Below are 20,451 nucleotides of genomic sequence, written 5' to 3'. Positions count from 1 at the left end.
CTATGCAAGATATATTCCATCCTTCGATGAATTTGTGCTTGTCTTTTTTGATGACATCTTAGTCTACTCCAAGTCAGTGGAAGAGCATGAGGAGCATGTGCGTAGGGTTCTGCAATTGCTGCACAGACATAAACTCTATGCTAAGAAGAGAAAATGTACCTTCTTTACTCATCAAATTGAGTATCTTGGATTCATCGTCTCCAAAGATGGTATCTCAGTAGATCCCGCCAAGGTCCAAGATATACTGGAGTGGCCACCTCCTAAATCAGTTTGTTAAGTTTGTGGGTTTTTGGGAATAACATGATGGTACAGGATTCTCATCAAAGATTATGCTCTGGTAGCTGCACCCTTGACAGATCTTCTTAAGAAGGATTGCAAAATAGTGTGGCTGTCAATCCATCAAAATAGTGTTGACATGGAGGGTTGAGGTGGCATGGTGCTTATGTGGATCCTTCCCAAGCTGATGTGGACACAAAGTGGCATGATGTATGCCCACCCCAAGGCTTACACATGGCAAAATCTCTAGCTTTTAAGATTACTAAGCCTAGATCTCCAAACCTAACTAGGATGGGTTTTACATTTGAAAAGGGGAGAGTGGACAAAATATGGGGATTTTTACATGGAAGGAGTGAAAATAGACCTTCTCTTACTCAAATTAAGGCCATTGTTTTAAACATAAATTCATGGTAAGAAGTAGAGTAATCCCTATGGTTTTTGGATAAAAAGCTTCAATTTTTTATTTTCTAGAATTAAAATACAATTGATTTACTAGGCCTCTAACAATCAAAATAAATTTTACAAATAAGATCTACAAAATCCAACCATTAGATTTGTAATTTTACCTTAGATCCACATTCTAATAATCTTCCCCATTCCATTGGTCACTTGATCCATAAAATTTGAGAATTTTAAATGGTAGATATGGTGGGAAGACAAAAGAATGCACTTTCTAACCAGTCCAATGCCTTTTAAATAATATAGAAAACAGAAAAAAACCCTTCAAAAAATACTCGATAAATCAAGTTAAGCTCTATGGTATTTGAATTTATGATATACAGAGTGGGAACATCATATGAGTAATGGTGTAAAAGTTATAGACATTTTATTCTCATATAGTCTATGTATCCAAACCTAGGACAAGGCTCGTACACTGATTGTGTCCCCAGACAAAAGGGGGTCTGCAATTCTTGGTTTTTCAATTCGATTATATTTTTAGGTTCCCAACTTTTCATGTGATGCTTTATTAGAAGACCTTGAAGTGAAATTCCTTGGCTAGCTAGAAGAGATTGGCCATTCTTTATGAAAAAATGCATGTTTTAAGGCTGAATGCCCCAAGACTGCCCACTCAATGAAACTACATAACCTCACCTTGCAACCACCCGAGAGATAAAAAATGAATATTTTAAAGTATCCACTACATAAGCATGTACCTTTTGAAATTTAAATAGTCTCATGGGAATGTTAGTATCATCTTTTTGGAAATTCGTATTCAACATGCCTATAATCCATGTGCATGCACATTTTTGATATTGAAAAAAGTTCACATTCACCTTTTTGATTTGTGCATGCAAAAATGTCTCCTATATTCATGCTCATTTTGATATTAGGTAGAAGGTAATTGCTACCTTGCACACTCCCACACCACTCACTTCTAAAACGGTTGCAATGCAAATGGATCTAAACTTTACCTATTTTCAAACCCTTTACTTTTAGATAGTCATGTCCGATTGGATGAAAGGCTATCTTATTCTATAATAAATTTTAGACTGAGTTAAAGGTCAATCCCTAAGCTTGAAATCATAACTTTTTTTTTCCATGATACTTTCACTAAATACGTTTTACAATACTACTGGCAATGCCAAGGGTCACACATATTCTTGTAGATTGATTATCCCTTTTACACTTACTTTTATGTTGGTAGCAAGAAGGCTAGGCCTATGCGTTATAATGACCCCTTGTCTCTAAAACTACAAGGGACCCTATACTATGACATACATGGGCCATACTTCTATAGCTATATTGCTTTTGTGTGCCCATCTTGGTGAAATGTCATAGAAGCAATAAAGCTTATAGAACTCTCATTGGAAAAAGGATAAACATATGGTGTTCATGATTGGAAGAGCTTGAAGAACAAAAATGAGACTTAATACACATAAATTTGGAAACTTCGTGCAACATGAGTAAAAAGACAAAGGAGATTAAGTTTCATATCTAGGACTATCATCAATGGATCATTGGTAAGGGGTTTTGATTTCGATAGACCTTTAAAAAAGAGAAATAACCATAAATTTAGCCCATATGTTTTTAAAAAATAATTATGTCCAAAGTTACAAAGGGGTGTACTTAGATTGCTGAAATTTACATGTAACGGGTTTTTTTTTAAAAAAAAAACACCTTTTGGAGGCATTTGAGTAACTAGCCTTTACCTCAAGGTCAAAACAAGTAAAGTATTTAGTGTGCTAGTCATAAGAAAAAAGGGTTCATTAGGTACACTATTTGAAAGTAATGCCATAATATATATCCCAACATTGTAATGTTTAAAGAAATGCAAAAGTTGGTGAAACAATTTTTGGGTCGATTGCCCTTAATAACCAGACCTCACAATACCATCCCTTTTATTAATGTTGAGTAGGATTGCTAGGACTTCTTTCATTGTGGGACGATCATTGGGATGGTCCTTTGTGCATGCCAAACCCACTTGTATGAGCTGCACTGCCATGTTTTTGTTGGTGATAGTTGATGGTGTGCCATAGCATGTAGCCATTAGAGATGCCTCTACCACCTCTTCTACACCATGAAGTTGGATCCATTCACGAAGACTTAATCCAGGGATCACTTGTGTAGGCCTTTTTTTAGTCAGCATCTCTAGCATAACGACCCCATAGCTATAGACATCCACCTTGGTTGTGATTCGAGCGGCGTAGGCATACTCTGAGAACCAAAATCAATACCCCACACACACACACAAAAAATTAGCCATTTGATCTACTATTTCTATGTTGGACAAGAAGAAGGTGCTACTTAACAACCTCACAATCAAGCATGTGCTGCTCTTTTTTCTTCTTTTTCCATACCTGGTGCCATGTAGCCAATTGATCCTTTAAAGCTAGAAGATATAGATACAGCTCCACCTTTATCAGCATTGCTTATAAGCTTGGCAAGACCAAAGTCTCCGAGATGGGCCTCAAGATCAGAGTCTAGGAGTATATTGCTTGGTTTCACATCTCCATGGATGATGGGCACATCATAGTCATGGTGCAAGTAGGTCAAAGCATTTGCAATAGCAATTGCTATCCTCATGAACATCTCCCAACTCAACCCATAAGATTTACCATCATGATGATGCAGGTAATATTCGAGACTCCCATTTGACATGTATTCTAACACCAATGCTTTCACTTCTAGGTTGAGGACACATCCTAAAATTTGAACAAGATTTCTGTGCCTCAACTTGCTGAGAACTTGCATCTCTTGCAGTAGTGCTTCATGAGAGCATACATCCTTTAGTTTCTTCACAGCAATAATCATACCATTTGAGAGTACTCCTTTGTACACTAAGCTTAGACCACCTTGCCCAAGAAGATTCACCTCGGAGTAGCCTTGTGTTGCTTTCATAAGCTCGTCAGCTGTGTATCGTTTTGGTCCTCCCAAGCTCATGAAAACTTCCACCTTTTGGAATGGGTGATGATGAAAGTAACAAAGCAAGGCTAGTAGTAGCAGAAATCCGCCTACTATGGACGAAGGCAAGGCAATGACAAGGATAACCTTCCAATTGAATTGATGATGTTTGTTGGAGAGGTGAATGCATTGCTTTTGAATGATTGGCCCACATAGGCCCGGATTTCCTTGGAAGCAACTTGCATTGAGATGCTTGAACACTCCAAGAGCTGGGATGGTGCCAGTAAAGCTATTGAAAGAGACATTGAGGAATTGTAGATGGCGTAGGCTCCCAAGGAAAGAAGGTAGTGCCCCTGTAAGGTTATTCTTAGACAGGTCTAGTGTTTGAAGGTAAGCTAGAGTGCTCAATTGCAGTGGCAAGTCTCCGAAGAGATGGTTTTGTGACAGATAGAGAGCAGTAAGCCCTGCACATTCACCTAAAGATTGTGGAATGGTGCCAGAAAAGTTGTTGTTGGACAAATCAATAACCTGCACATTGACTAATTGACCCAACCAAGAAGGCAAGGACCCAGAGAAATCATTGTTAGACAACTTGAATGATAGTTCTAGAGTGATCAGTGCATGGGCAAGGCTTGATGGTAGGGAACCATTGAAATGATTGGAAGACAAATCCACATCGAGTAAGATGAGATTGCTACCCAAGGAGTCAGGAATCGTGCCCTGAAGCAAGTTGCCTTGCAAGTACAGATTTCTCAAGGCTTGAAGCTTTCCAATGCTGGTTGAGATTCCTCCACTCAGGCGATTATGGGATAGGTCAAGATAAGACAAAGAACTACAATTGGATAAGTACTCCCATGGAATTTCTTTTGACAAGTTATTGTGACTTAATCTTAGACCCTGGAGCTGTTGCAATTGTCCAAGCTCTGCGGGTATGACACCGGTTAGTTGGTTGAAGCTTACGTCTAAGTCAAGTAGGCTTGTAAAGTTTCGGAAGTCAAGCCGTGAGAAACCGGAGAGATAGTTATAATTTAAGTAAAGTAATCGAAGGCGATGTAACATTCCGAGCTCGGTTGGGACGGAGAAGCTCAGCTGGTTGCCCTCGAGATCGACCTTTGAGAGATTGGTGCAGTTCCCAAGGCTTGATGGAATGCGGCCCACGAGGTTGTTTTTCCACAGGAGAAGAGATTGCAGACGGGGCAGCGAACCGAGGTCAGTTGGAATGGGTCCATTGAGCTGGTTGCCGTCGAGTTCGAGGGCGACGAGCTTTGTGCAGTTGCCCAAGCTCGATGGGATGGCTCCTGTGAGGTTGTTATACCACAAATACAAACCCGAAAGGCTGCTTAAATCTCCGAGCCCCACGGGGATGGTGCCGCTGAGTTGGTTGGAGCGGAGCTCGAGGATGGAGAGGCTTGTGCAGTTGGCGAGGCTAGACGGGATGTGCCCCGTGAAGTTGTTTGCAAACAATATCAAGTACTGGAGTCTAGGCAGCAAACTGAACTGTGTGGGGATGGGACCATTGACATGATTGGAGTGCAGATCAAGTTGCACGAGGTTCGTGCAGTTGTGGATCAGGCTCAAAGGGATGGCTCCTGTCAAATTGTTTTCCCACAAATTCAGAACCACCAACCCACTGAGCGATCCGAACTCGGATGGAATGGAACCACTGAGATGATTGGAGTGCAGATCAAGACCCAGGAGATTCGTGCAGTTTTTGGTCAGGCTAGAAGGGATGACTCCTCTGAGGTCATTTCTCGACAAATTTAGCAGTTCAAGCTTAGTGAGTAGCCCGAGCTGGGCTGGGATGGGACCGGTGAGATTGTTGGAGCTCAGATCCAGCACCCTCAGAGAGGCGCAGTGGGCGAGCTGTGTGGGTATGGCACCAGTAAAAGAGTTTTCCCGCAGGTTGAGGGTGAACAGGAAGCTCAAGTTGGCCAGCTGTGGGGCGGCCAGAGAGCCCGCGAGCCCAAAGCCCGCGAGGTCGATGCCTTCCACGTGATCTCCTGACTTGCTGCATGTCACCCCCGCCCAGTCACAAACCCTGGATGTGTTGCCTGCATTCCAGCCCCGGAGCAGCTTCGTCTCGTAGATGAGACCGGCCTTCAACTCCAGAAGAGCCTCCACTTCCACAGATGAAATCGATTTACCATGCACAGCAGGCGCTACCTGCATCATGGTATCAGTTCATTAGTCAAGACGGACGTACCTGAGACAAGATGAACATTAATAAATTTACAAAAACTTTAATAAATTAATAAATTTACAAAAACTTGTAAGGAGTACCTGAGCCAATATGAAGATCAGGAGGAGGATCAGAGGAAGCGTTCCCATGAGGGACAGTCTCTCACTCAAAACTCTTGAGCGACAGTCTCTCACTCAAAACTCTTTTGGGTGGCTTGCCTGCTGTTGGATACTAATAATGGTAAATCATTTCATTGACTTTTTCAAACATTACTCATATGAAACCTTAGAAAAACACTCTTGTTCTTGAAAATCTCACAGAATATATTTAATGGAAATGAAAAAAAAACATTTTGGTGGCATATATAGATAAGTGAGTTAAATTTTTGAAAATTTCTCTTCATAGAGGCGTTTGCACAGGCGCTACCTGCATCATGATTCAAAAACCGAAGGATGAGGCTCTCCCTTCAGTGAATTAATAAATTTTATCAATTCACTGAGAACTTTTTTTATTGCATTATTGAGAACATTAATAAATTTACAAAAACTTGTCAGGACGGACGTACCTGACCCATAAAACGCTGGACACTAGTAACCATAGCAACAATTGGCAAGTCTGGTATTTTCTTGGAATTTTTCAGTTTACAAGAGTAGACTCATCTATATTTTATAGTTATTGAATAGGTACATAGAAGTCCAGGGAAATCTTTTATTGTTATTGAACAGTAGATGGAAATCGTTTGTAGTATATGATTACTATGAATTGATAAAATGGATCTCGACGATTTGTTTAGGGCTTGAAGTATAAAAACTCACACCCTAAAGACAATGGACTAAGCTTAAAGGGATCCCAGGGATTGGTTATGGACTTATTGAGTGAAAAGGAGGGCTACAAAAAGGGTGATCCTCAGGTTTCAATTTGGGTTTTACAATTTTGTATGTCAAGCTAAAACATGTATATTGAAACAAGTGTTAGCGCAAGGTTACCATTTCCTCTTCAATCCATGGTAAGAATAATTCACGTAATATCCTCTTCAAAATGTTTTTCATACCGAAATCAATTGGGGAAAAAGGTAGCCACATGATCCTTCGAAATAAAAATTTGGGGTCGTCCTTGGCTAAATAGAGGCATTTGAACTTGGCCAATATGCAACCAGTAACATTTCAAATGCATATACCTATACTCTATAAATACATACCTATCCTGCATACCTACTTGACCGTATGAATAGATTGCACTCTAACATGCTAGCTAATTTGAACACAAGTAACCATAGTAATATGCATGTCTCCTATATTCTTGGAATTGTTTAGTTTACAACACTATTCATCTATATTGATAGTCATTGATTTATTTATTGTTGTATAAATAGGTACATATAGCAAATTTATTAAATAAAGGTGACTTGAAGTAGATGAAAATCTATTGTAGGTATAGCAAGGCACATAAAAGCCTTGAAACTAAGTGCAAATACAACCACCTTGGAAGTAGAACACGTCATATGGATCTCAGACATATATGGATCTCAGACATTTAATGAATATTCAAATTTTGATGTAAAAAGTTGGCTCATTTTCAAGAAGGTGTGTATGATGGTGTAGCCCCCTTTTCAAAGATGACATGAAAGTGAGTGGAAAATTTTCACTCAATTGTTTCAAAAAAAATGAATCAAATCTTAAAAGCAAATTCATCAGGCCCAATATAAGAAAATTAATCATTTATATATTATTTTTTAATTCTTTCTACTTAATATAGAAACTTGAATTTGAATAACCAAAGAATATATTATTTAAAATTTCCATATATTGACTAAGGCATATCTAAGTATCAAATGCATATTTCACAACCATTGAGTTAAAACACTTTTTTAATTCAATCGCAAATAAAAGGTCTTTGACATCAATTAAACTTAGAGTTTATCCTCTATATGATTACTATGAATTGTTAAAATGGATCTCGACGATTTGTTTAGGGCTTGAAGAATTAAAACTGACACTCTAAAGATAATGGACTAAGCTTAAAGGGATCCCAAGGATTTGTTATGGACTTTCTGAGTGAAAGGAGGGCTACAAAAAGGGTGATCCTCAGGTTTTAATTTGGGTTTTACAATTTTGTATGTCAATCTAAAACATGTATATTGAAACAAGTGTTAGCTCAAGGTTACCATTTCCTCTTCAATCCATGGTAAGAATAAATCATGTAATATCCTCTTCAAAATGTTTTTCATACCAAAATCAATTGTGGAAAAAGGTAACCAGATGATCCTTTGAAATAAAAATTTGGGGTCGTCCTTGGCTAAATAGATGCATTTGGACTTTGCCAATATGCAACCAGTAACATTTAAAATGCATATACCTAACACTCTATAATTACATAGCTATCCTGCATACCTACCTAACCGTATGCATATACCTACACTCTTTAATTACATAGCTATCCTGCATACCTAGCTAACCGTATGCATATAACTACACTCTATAATTACATAGCTATCCTGCATACCTACCTAACCGTATGAATACGATTGCACTCTGACATGCTGGCTAATTTGGACACAAGTAATCATGGCAATATGCAAGTCTCGTATATTCTTGGAATTTTTTAGTTTACAACACTCTATATATCTATATTGATAGTCATTGAATTATTTATTGTTGTATAAATAGGTACATATAGCAAATTTATTAAAGAAAGGTGACGTAAAGTAGATGAAAATCTATTGTAGGTATAGCACGGCACATAGAAGCCTTGAAACTAAGTGCAAATACAACCATTATAAAGTACAAGCCATCTAGTTACTAGGCACACATGGAAAACATATCCCCTTACATTTCTTGTGACTTGAAGATAAAAGTCTTTTATAGTTATAGTAAGGTACATAAAAGCAATGAAAGTAAGTGCAAATACAATCACCATGAAGTACAAGCCCGTCAAGCTAGGCACACATGGAAAGCATATCCCCTTACAAGTCTTGTGACTTGAAGATGAAAGTATTTTATAGTTATACCAAGGCACATAGAACTATTGAATCTAAGTGCAAATACAACCACCATGAACTTGTGATCACGCTACCAACACACGGAAAACACATCCTCTTAAATATCCTCCCTTTTTACTGCTCGTAATAAATGATTGCATCTTTTAATGTCAACATTATCGGAAGTAGAACAAGTCATATGGATCTCACACACTATTGAAAGTAGAACACATCATATGGATCTCAGAACCTATTGGACGTAGAACACGTCATATGGATCTCAGAACCTATTGCACGTAGAACACTGTGGTTATGGACTTATTGAGTGAAAAGGAGGGCTATAAAAAGGGTGATCCTTAGGTATCAATTTGGGTTTTATGATTCTGTATGTCAAGCTAAAACATGTATATTGAAACAAGTGTTAGCTCAAGGTAACCATTTCCTCTTCAATCCATGGTAAGAATAATTCATGTAATATCCTCTTCAGAATGTTTTTCATACCGAAATCAATTGGGGAAAAAGGTAACCAGATGATCCTTTGAAATAAAACTTTGGGGTCGTCCTTGGCTAAATAAAAGCATTTGAACTTGGCCAATATGCAACTAGTAACATTTAAATGCATATACCTACACTCTATAATTACATAGCTATCCAACATACCCACCTAACCGTATGAATACGATTGCACTCTAACATGCTGGCTAATTTGGACACAAGTAACCATAGCAATATGCAAGTCTCGTATATTCTTGGAATTTTTTAGTTTACAACACTCTATTCATCTATATCGATAGTCATTGATTTATTTATTGTTGTATAAATAGGTACATATAGCAAATTTATTAAAGAAAGGTGACTTGAAGTAGTTTATTGTAGGTATAGCAAGGCTCATAGAAGCCTTGAAACTAAGTGCAAATACAAACACCATAAAGTACAAGCCATCTAGTTACTAGGCACACATGGAAAACATATCCTCTTACATTTCTTGTGACTTGAAGATAAAAGTCTTTTATAGTTATAGTAAGGCACATAAAAGCAATGAAAGTAAGTGCAAATACAATCAACATGTAGTATAAGCCCATCAAGATATGCACACATGGAAAGCATATCCCCTTACAAGTCTTTTTACTTGAAGATGAAAGTATTTTATAGTTATAGCAAGGCACATAGTACTGTTGAATCTAAGTGCAAGTACAACCACCATGAACTACAAGCCCATGAATTTGTGATCACGCTAGGGACACATGGAAAACACATCCTCTTAAATATCCTCCCTTTTTACTGCTCGTAAATGATTGCATATTTTAATGCTAACACTATTAGAAGTAGAACACGTCATATGGATCTCAGACACTATTGAAAGTAGAACACATCATATGGATCTCAGACACTATTGGAAGTAGAACACGTCATTTGGATCTCAGACATTTAATGAAAATTCAATTTTTGATGTAAGAAGTTGCCTCATTTTCAAGAAGGTGTGGATGATGGTGTAGCCCCCTTTTCAAAGTGAGTGGCAAATTTTCACTCAATTGTTTAAAAAAATTGAATCAAATCTTAAAAGCAAATTCATCAGACGCAATATAAGAAAATTAATCATTTATATATTATTTTTTTATTCTTTCTACTTAATATAGAAACTTGAATTTGAATAACCAAAGAATATAATATTTAAAATTTCCATATATTGACTAGTGCATATCTAAGTATCAAATGCATATTTCACAACCATTGAGTTAAAACCCTTTTTGAATTCAATCACAAATAAAAGATCTTTGACATCAATTAAACTAAGAGTTTATCCTCTATATGATTACTATGAATTGATAAAATGGATCTTGATGATTTGTTTAGGGCATGAAGTATAAAAACTCACACTCTAAAGACAATGGACTAAGCTTAAAGGGATCCCAGGGCTTGGTTCTGGACTTATTGAGTGAAAAGCAAGCCTACAAAAAGGGTGATCCTCAGGTTTCAATTTAGGTTTTATAATTCTATATGTCAAGCTAAAACATGTATATTGAAAGATTCACGTAACGTGAATCTTTCCTAGGCAAAAAGGAATCTTCTAGGTATCTATCTTGTCCCTTCTCCGAACCCTATAGTGTTATATATCAATGGATAGCTTTTGAAGAGTAGAATCTAAATATGTGAGGTCCGACAAATTTGGAGTTCGTTTGCAAAAATTTTATCCAGTGCCCCTTTTTGGAGGGAATATTCTGGTCAAACTTCCTTACAGGGCCCCAAAATGAGCTCAAAAATTTCCTAATGAAGTGCAAATACAACCACCATAAACTACAAGCCCATGAATTTGTGATCATGCTAGGGACACATGGAAAACACATCCTCTGAAATATCCTCCCTCTTTACTGCTCATAAAAGATTGCATCTTTGAATGCTAACACTATCAGAAGTAGAACACGTCATATGGATCTCAGACACTATTGAAAGTAGAACACATCATATGGATCTCAGACACTATTGGAAGTAGAACATGTCATATGGATCTCAGACATTTAATGGAAATTCAATTTTTGATGTAAAAAGTTGGCTCATTTTCAAGAAGGTGTGGATGATGGTGTAGCCCCCTTTTCGAAGATGACGTGAAAGTGAGTGGCAAATTTTCACTCAATTGTTTGAAAAAAATGAATCAAATCTTAAAAGCAAGTTCATCAGACGCAATATAAGAAAATTAATCATTTATATATTATTTTTTAATTCTTTCTACTTAATAAAGAAACTTGAATTTGAATAACCAAAGAATATAATATTTAAAATTTCCATATATTGACTAGTGCATATCTAAGTATCAAATGCATATTTCACAACCATTGAGTTAAAAGCCTTTTTTAATTCAATCACAAATAAAAGGTCTTTGACATCAATCACAAATAAAAGGTCTTTGACATCAATTAAACTTAGAGTTTATCCTCTATATGATTACTATAAATTGATAAAATGGATCTTAACGATTTGTTTAGGGCATGAAGTATAAAAACTCACACTCTAAAGACAATGGACTAAGCTTAAAGGGATCCCAAGGCTTGGTTCTGGACTTATTGAGTGAAAAGGAGGCCTACAAAAAGGGTGATCCTCAGGTTTTAATTTATTTTATAATTCTGTATGTCAAGGTAAAACATGTATATTGAAACAAGTGTTAGCTCAAGGTGACCATTTCCTCTTCAATCCATGGTAAGAATAATTCATGTAATATCCTCTTCAGAATGTTCTTCATACCAAAATCAATTGGGGAAAAAGGTAACCACATGATCCTTTGAAATAAAAATTTGGGGTTGTCCTTGGCTAAATAGATGTTTTTGGACTTGGCCAATATGTAACTAGTAACATTTAAAATGCATATACCTACACTATATAATTACATAGCTATCCGACATAACTACCTAACCATAATGAATACGATTGCACTCTAACATGCTGGCTAATTTGAAAATAAGTAAATATAGCAATATGCAAGTCTCGTATATTCTTGGAATTTCTTAGTTTACAACACTCTATTCATCTGTATTGATAGCCATTGATTCCTTTATTGTTGTATAAATAGGTACATATAGCAAATTTATTAAAGAAAGGTGACTTGAACTAGATGAAAATATATTGTAGGTATAGCCCACATAGAAGCCTTGAAACTAAGTGCAAATACAAAAGCCATAAAGTACAAGCCATCTAGTTACTAGGCACACATGTAAAACATATCCCCTTACATTTCTTGTGACTTGAAGATAAAAGTCTCTTATAGTTATAGTAAGGCACATAAAAGCAATGAAACTAAGTGCAAATACAATCACCATGAAGTACAAGCCCATCAAGCTAGGAACACATGGAAAGCATATCCCCTTACAAGTCTTGTGACTTGAAGATGAAAGTATTTTATAGTTATAGCAAGGCCCATCAAGCTAGGAACACATGGAAAGCATATCCCCTTACAAGTCTTGTGACTTGAAGATGAAAGTATTTTATAGTTATAGCAAGGCACATAGAACTGTTGAATCTAAGTGCAAATACAACCACCATGAACTACAAGCCCATGAATTTGTGATCATGCTAGGGACACATGGAAAACACATCCTCTAAAATATCCTCCCTCTTTACTGCTCATAAAAGATTGCATCTTTGAATGCTAACACTATCAGAAGTAGAACACGTCATATGGATCTCAGACACTATTGAAAGTAGAACACATCATATGGATCTCAGACACTATTGGAAGTAGAACATGTCATATGGATCTCAGACATTTAATGGAAATTCAATTTTTGATGTAAAAAGTTGGCTCATTTTCAAGAAGGTGTGGATGATGGTGTAGCCCCCTTTTCGAAGATGACGTGAAAGTGAGTGGCAAATTTTCACTCAATTGTTTGAAAAAAATGAATCAAATCTTAAAAGCAAATACATCAGACGCAATATAAGAAAATTAATCATTTATATATTATTTTTTAATTCTTTCTACTTAATAAAGAAACTTGAATTTGAATAACCAAAGAATATAATATTTAAAATTTCCATATATTGACTAGTGCATATCTAAGTATCAAATGCATATTTCACAACCATTGAGTTAAAACCCTTTTTGAATTCAATCACAAATAAAAGGTCTTTGACATCAATTAAACTTAGAGTTTATCCTCTATATGATTACTATAAATTGATAAAATGGATCTTAACGATTTGTTTAGGGCATGAAGTATAAAAACTCACACTCTAAAGACAATGGACTAAGCTTAAAGGGATCCCAAGGCTTGGTTCTGGACTTATTGAGTGAAAAGGAGGCCTACAAAAAGGGTGATCCTCAAGTTTCAATTTACTTTTATAATTCTGTATGTCAAGCTAAAACATGTATATTGAAACAAGTGTTAGCTCAAGGTGACCACACTCTGCATTTAGAAGAACTCTAAAAAAGCTTCAGTCAGGCCGGAACTTCTATCGTTCACGAGTTTAGAGACAAGACCTTTAGACCTCGGTGACAGTTTCTCAGGACATAACCTACATCAGGTAGTAGGGGGGGATGTTAATCCCATTTTGGACTAACAAATATGCTCCTCCATTTGAGGACATTAATAAGTGTCACGCAAAGGTACTATAAAAGTTGTACATTATGAGATATTGTCCACCCAAGGCCTTAGTTAGTAAGTTTTGGGCACCCAAGTGTGAATAAGGGTCAATTGTATATTTGAATAACCAAAGAATATAATATTTAAAATTTCCATATATTGACTAGTGCATATCTAAGTATCAAATGCATATGGTAGCCACATGATCCTTTGAAATAAAAATTTGGGGTCGTCCTTGGCTAAATAGAGGCATTTGAACTTGGCCAATATGAAACCAGTAACATTTCAAATGCATATACCTACCTTCTATAAATACATACCTATCGTGCATACCTACCTAACCGTATGAATATGATTGCACTCTAACATGCTAGCTAATTTGGACACAAGTAACCATAGTAATATGCATGTCTCCTATATTCTTGGAATTGTTCAGTTTACAACACTATTCATCTATATTGATAGTCATTGATTTATTTATTGTTGTATAAATAGGTACATATAACAAATGTCCCACTTGAAGTAGATGGAGAATGAGAAGGACTGCTCCAATGAGATGGGTTGGGGCTTAGTGTTCGCTTTTTCCTCCACCTTCTATCACGGCTAACTGATGGTGACCTTGTTGATCCCTTAGAATGTCCACTAACAGACTGGCTCGACTCCCTCCTATTTTGAGTCTTCTGCTTCTTGTTGCATCTTACAAGAGAATTCATCGTCTTCTCCGATTGCTTCGCTCCTTGGCCTTTGTGGATTGATCTACTTCGGGCATGGCACTCCCCTATACATGAGTGCCAGCTCTCGTTCACACCATCACTCCCAGGGGGGATTTGTTGCCATATATATAGACAATGATGTGTGTGAACACACTTAGGACCGCCGGGGCACTTTTTCCCTCTTGAGGAGGTTTTTTCCCCCAGCTTGTATATATGCCAATCATTCTAAGGCTAACTTATCTTTTGTACATTGACACAATCTAATACATTGTGTGTTGTGTGCATTCTTGCTTCTTCTTCTCCAAGCTTTGTGTGCTTTCCTACAATCCTAATTCCAACAGTGCCGACCACTCTAATTGCCTTCTCCATGCCCCAATCACACGAACCATCTTATCGATCGATGATTATTGCTGATTTGACCTTCCAATTGTTCGATTCCTCGTCTTAATCCTTCACTGATCTCTAATCGTTTGGTTCTCTTGGACTTTTCCACTCTCTTGTAAAGTGCAATTTTCTATGGATGCTATATTTTCACATTTTTTATTATTTATGAATTCTCCTAGATAGGTTTAGATTTGTACACCTTCTAAATTTGGGTGATTGTAGCATACTTTACACGTACGCAGGTGATTTCATGCATGCGTGGGAGTATTGGTTGCATTGTCTTATGAAGAACATTCTGAAGAGGATATTACATGAATTATTCTTACCATGGATTGAAGAGGGGAGGTAATTCAAAATTGAGATATTTTTTGATATAAAAATCCTCCTGTATAAAGTTCAACATCATCATCGCCATCCTGAAATCTCACGCATGTTTAATTTCAATTTTTCTTCAACGGTAATATTATGCATATAGATTACAATATAAGGGAAGATACAAATGTGTGCCTTCCACGTGGTGGTCGACTTTTGTAACAATACATTGTTGATACTCACATAGCAGCATGGAAGAATCAAGATTAGTATGGATACATAATAGCCAGAAAGCATTGTGTGCTCTGTCTGCACTTTCTCTCTCCCAACTCCATATCCAAGCTTGCTAGTGTATTTTCCAAGCTTCCAAAAGTGTTTCCAGGTGGTGTTCACTCTCCCCATACTCCCAATGATTGTGTTAAACCCAGCGGGGCATGCAATGACAAATTCAACCATGTGTCCAAGAGATAAAGATATAGAGAGAGAGGGGAGAGATAGAAGGGAATAGGTATCTTGCACCGAGTCTTTATGCAATAGTCACGCACTTCCTGTTTAAACTGTACCCAAGTAGATGGTGCTATGCCTTGCAAAAGAAGAGTGGACCACCACTGCAATGCATTGCCCTTGAGAAAAGTCGCGACTTTTCTCACTTTCGAGGATTCCGTGTAATTCCCACCAGAAAAGGCAGCGTCAAACTGCTGTAAAAAGGTAAGTGGCTTGAGCTTGTCCTTGGCCCCACTGAATGTATCAAATTTTACTGCAGCTCCACCTTCCTTATAATCCTTCGCCTTACCCATAGGCGTTAGATTATCGTAACGAAGTGGCCTCACAAGATTGCTAACCCCTACATTCATGCCCATCATAGGGTCAACATTGAATTCTGTAACCTTGATCCTCAGATCAGAATCCAAGGGTCTTAACTTGATTTCAGATTGGGTTGGTGATTTGAGTGAATTTTTCGAAACTGGTCACATCGTCTTTTCTTGAAACTAATGGAGTTATGTCTTGGTCATAGTCTGATTCAGGGTTTGAGTCTAGAAAGGTTCTCCCTGAACTATCTTTCTCGAAGGGTAATATTTCAATTGCTACTTTACTGAATTTCATTCATTGAGTATTTGCTTAACTGAATTCAAAACTTATCACGAATTCCTATGAGGAATAAATTAATCATTTATCTAAAATTCTGACTTCGATAGTTTTCTGAATTTTCTCATTACCATCCTAGAGAATATGAAACGATAGAATTTTCTCTCACAGAGTATTTACTTACTCATTTACCAATATTCATGGGATTTAAACATAGAATTAAAGAGAACTCTTATTTTGATATAAAAATTCTGTATGCATCTATTTATGCATAAAATCCAACTTCTATGGAAATAATACTTTTATATAAAAGAAAATCCTTTTATGTATCTATTTATGTAAAAAAAATCAATTTTGATGAAAGTAACACCGGGACTCGAGAAATCACACTATATCGCTCGAAATGCATATTTCAGGCACACACAACATGGTGGTGGAAAAAGTAAGGCAAACAGCCTACAAGAAGTGTTCCAATGGTTCTATAGAAGGATACTACAACAACTACATAAAAAAGAAACCTTGAGGTCATGTAAGATGATGCAAAAACTCAGACATATGGAAAGGAAGAGATTGAAGCGTTCCAAAGCATTCAAAAACTCAGATGCCATAGAAGCACAAAACAAATGGAGAGAACAAAAGATTTTTATTAATCATTGTTAGACACATAGATGTAACACATAAGTCTTTTAGAATGTATCTTTCCATTTTAAAAACTTTGGCAATTCCAGGGAATCTCGCTTTCGTTTATACCTTAGCAAAACGGTGTTTGCCATACTCTTCTAGTTTCTCTGGGTTCTCTATGCCTAGAGACAATGCTACTGCAGCATATGTATGAAAGTGACCCCTTCGGTTGTTGCCGACATAACCAGGGTAGCATCCAAAAATTTCTAAGACAGTAGACTTCTCTACATAATGAGAGAGTGCTGCGTCTCGGCCACAATACTCCCTTTTATGCCTCTGTAAGAATTTATCTTTGACTTCAAATGTACTCTGCAAAATAAAATAATTAAGGAAACATAAGTCTACATATTAAAAACTCACACAAACAGAGACACACAACACACACATACACAAAGAGAGAGAGAGAGAGAGAGAGAGAGAGAGAGAACCCGAGTCTCATCTCTCACGTTTAGTATCTTGCCACGTTTAGTATCTTCTCCTCCTCTATTCATCCACTCCTTTGTGGAGTCATTCAACTTATCAAAGCCATATTTGGCCTGCAGCTCCATGAAAGTTTTATCATCTGGCACAAATCCATCCTCTTTTAATTTCTGTGCTTTGCCCAAACAAATACTGAGACACTCTTTACTATTATAATTTTCCTCCAATGCTAAGTCATCTGGATCATCTTCGAGACAAAACCACTCCCCTCTTCCTGAAAATTGGCAATAGCACATAAAGAAAAATCTTCCCTAAGGGTGAAAATATTCTAAATGTCAGCCACCAACAGTACATAATGTTTGTTGTCAAAACAACGAATTCTGGTAGCACTGGTGTCACGTAGGCTGTAACGCCTGTGGACCGACGCGGCAGACCGGATGGCCATGTTCGGGGTTCAGTGGGAGAGGACGCCCATGCGGAGTCATGGGCGGCCAGGCTAGTGTGGACGGCAGGCCACACACTATATAGCCTGGGGGATGAGGGGCAATCCTCATTCTTCCTCTATGGCTGGGTGGTGAGCCAGAGGCTGTCCCCTCCTGTGGTAGCGCCCGTAGTGGCGTTACAAGTATCTAACACTGGTATCAGAGCGTGGTTCGATGGGGTCGTCAGGGTTCGCGCGTGACCCACTCAATGGTTTTCAACCATTCATCTCCTCATCCTTATCTCCACAATGGAGTGTGTGGAGGGAGGCGGCCAAACCATTTTTGAAGGGAAGAACTCTCTCTCTCTCTCTCTCTCTCTCTCTCTCTCTCTCTCTCTCTCTCTCTCTCTCTCTCTCTCTCTCTCTCTCTCTCTCCCCGTCACACACAGCAAGCAAAACGCAGGTAAGCAATTTTCGTTTTGTTTTTTTTCTCTGCGTTGAAATTATCTACGAAAGAATTCGTTGAAGCTTGTGTATGGGGGGGGGCGGACACCAGCCCCACTGTCTTCGAAGAAAATTTTGTTTGGTAAAGAACGGAAGTCGCCTAGTGCAACATTCTCTACTGTGTGTGGGGGAGAGGTGGGGTGAAGAGCACAAACGTGCGCCATTGTGTGCGCCACCCATCTGTGAAGAAACCGCCGTTGTGTAGAGAGTAGGGCGAAGAGCACAAATGTGCGCCATTGTGTGCGCCCGTCTCTGCGACGAAACCGCCGTTGTGTAGAGGGGGGGACGAAGACCACCGTTGGCCAACCCAGCGCGGCCAGCCCTTAGGCAGCCAGCCCAGCGGGCGGCCAGGCCAACTAGGCGTAGCCAGCCCAGGCGGCCTAGGCGGCCAGCCCAACCAAGCCAGGCCAGGCCAACCAGGCGCAGCCAGGCCTTAGGCGGCCAGCCCAGCGGACAGCCCGACGGCGGCAACGACCAGGGGCGGCAGCGGCGGCCAACCGGGAGGCGGCTTGCCAGGCCAGGCGATGGCCACCAGCGCAGCAGGCAGCCAGGAGAAGAAAAAAATAATAATAAATAAATAAATAAAAACATTTATTTCTTTTATTTTTATTGTTCATTTTTAATAAAATTAAAAATGAACTAAATTCAAACGGATCCTCTCTCTCCGCTAGGGAGGAGGGATAATCCCGGCAAGGCACACTCTCTCGATCATTTTTATTTTTGTTATGAGTTGCAGGTATTTTTTCTCTCGGATCGGAGCATCCCGGAGAAGCGGCACTGTCTGGAGGCTCGCAGCGCAACACATATCGACAGGCGAACGTAAAGGGGGGTGACTATTCTCTCTCCACCACTGCTCATATTATTAGCGTTTTTTTTTAGTAATTTCTGAGTTCTCGCATTGTTTTTTGCAAGAATTAAAGATGTCTGCTAGGCGTAGTGTGTCCCCACCACCTTCTACTTCTCTAGGTTTTTTCGGTCTCTTATCTTCGGTCGCGGGTTTGACCCCGATCGATTGACCCCGATTGAATTGTCAGGCCGTACACGCCCTCCGTTGTTCGGTCCGAAGTGTGCTCGTCGATCACGCGTGATCCGTTAGCGCCCTCCTCGTCTATTGACCCCGCCCTAGGACCCAGCGAGCCTGCAGTGGCCGCATTGGTAGATGACCCCTTTCTGGCCGACGAGCCAGAGGACATGAACACCGACGCGCCGAGGGGACCGAGGAGGACCTCTTGAAATACAACGACGATGATTATGACCTATTGGACCCTGCTGACGTCTTGACAGAGATGGAGCTCTCTAGTGGACTGTTTAAATATCTTAATGCCAAACTGAACAATATGGGTAAAGTCTAGGCTGATTTAGTCACGATGCTACAGAGCATCTCCACACGGTTAGATGCACTGACAGCCGCCTCGGCTAGTACTCCGACTCCTCGTGGTAGCCGAGCTCCTGCGACACGAGTGAGCGTAGCCTCGCCAGTGGTTGCAGGAGTACAGGCCGATGCGCCTGCGGGGCCGTCCGTAGCGACAGCTTCGTCGTTATTAAAAGACTTAAAGCTGCCTAGTTTTGGTGGCGAGGAGAAGGAGAGAAACAAGGACTCTGTCAATATGTTTCTAGCGAAGTGGTCAGATTTGCACGCGCTGCGACAGCAGCCTAGTCGGATACAATCCGTAGAGGCTAGCCTCTCATTAACCGGCAAAGCGTACAAGTGGTGGATGAGTTTGACAACTCGTCCTGCCACTTGGACGGAGTTTGAAACAATGTTTCGAAAAGAATTTTTGCCTGTTGATGAGGCAGAGAGAAGTTGGGAGTTATGGGACAAGTGCTCGATGGATAACAAATCCCTAACTCAGTACATCTCAGACTATAGGGAGATAGTACTCAAACTAAAGGGAATCGATGCATTCTAGACATTGCGAGGCTTTAAGAGAGGCCTCAAAGATGATTACCTTGAGTATGTAGAGCCCTTACAGCCTAAAGACCTGGCAGAGGCAATTAAGTATGCGTAAATATTTGATGACATCAAGCGTCGTAGTGCGCGTGGTGGTTCTAGCAGGGCCGAGGGTAGTGAAAAGAGGAGGTCACGC

The 20,451-nt window shown here is 38.9% G+C and overlaps 1 protein-coding gene across 1 annotated transcript; it reads right to left on the bottom strand.

Moving 5' to 3' along the window:
• Nucleotides 1-2,330: 2,330 nt before the first annotated feature.
• On the bottom strand, nucleotides 2,331-6,235 carry LOC147605501 (uncharacterized). The gene is made up of 3 exons (XM_086793125.1): nucleotides 5,899-6,235; nucleotides 3,075-5,781; nucleotides 2,331-2,931 (listed from the first exon to the last, which is right to left on the bottom strand). The coding sequence occupies exons 1-3, from the start codon at nucleotides 5,944-5,946 to the stop codon at nucleotides 2,585-2,587; spliced, it is 3,102 nt and encodes a 1,033-aa protein (XP_086649251.1). The 5' UTR covers nucleotides 5,947-6,235; the 3' UTR covers nucleotides 2,331-2,584.
• Nucleotides 6,236-20,451: the final 14,216 nt, after the last annotated feature.

Source organism: Cibotium barometz, chromosome 59, assembly GCF_041138505.1.
Source record: "Cibotium barometz isolate CiBa-2024 chromosome 59, ASM4113850v1, whole genome shotgun sequence".
Classification (NCBI taxonomy): domain Eukaryota; kingdom Viridiplantae; phylum Streptophyta; class Polypodiopsida; order Cyatheales; family Cibotiaceae; genus Cibotium; species Cibotium barometz.
This window is presented reverse-complemented; position numbering and strand designations above follow the sequence as displayed.

Coding starts and splice junctions, on each gene's coding strand:
- LOC147605501 (XM_086793125.1), bottom strand. CDS start 5,946: ATGGGAACGCTTCCTCTGATCCTCCTCCTGATCTTCATATTGGCTCAG. Junction 5,782..5,898: donor TGATCTTCATATTGGCTCAG/GTACTCCTTACA, acceptor ACCATGATGCAG/GTAGCGCCTGCTGTGCATGG. Junction 2,932..3,074: donor AATTGGCTACATGGCACCAG/GTATGGAAAAAG, acceptor TTTGGTTCTCAG/AGTATGCCTACGCCGCTCGA.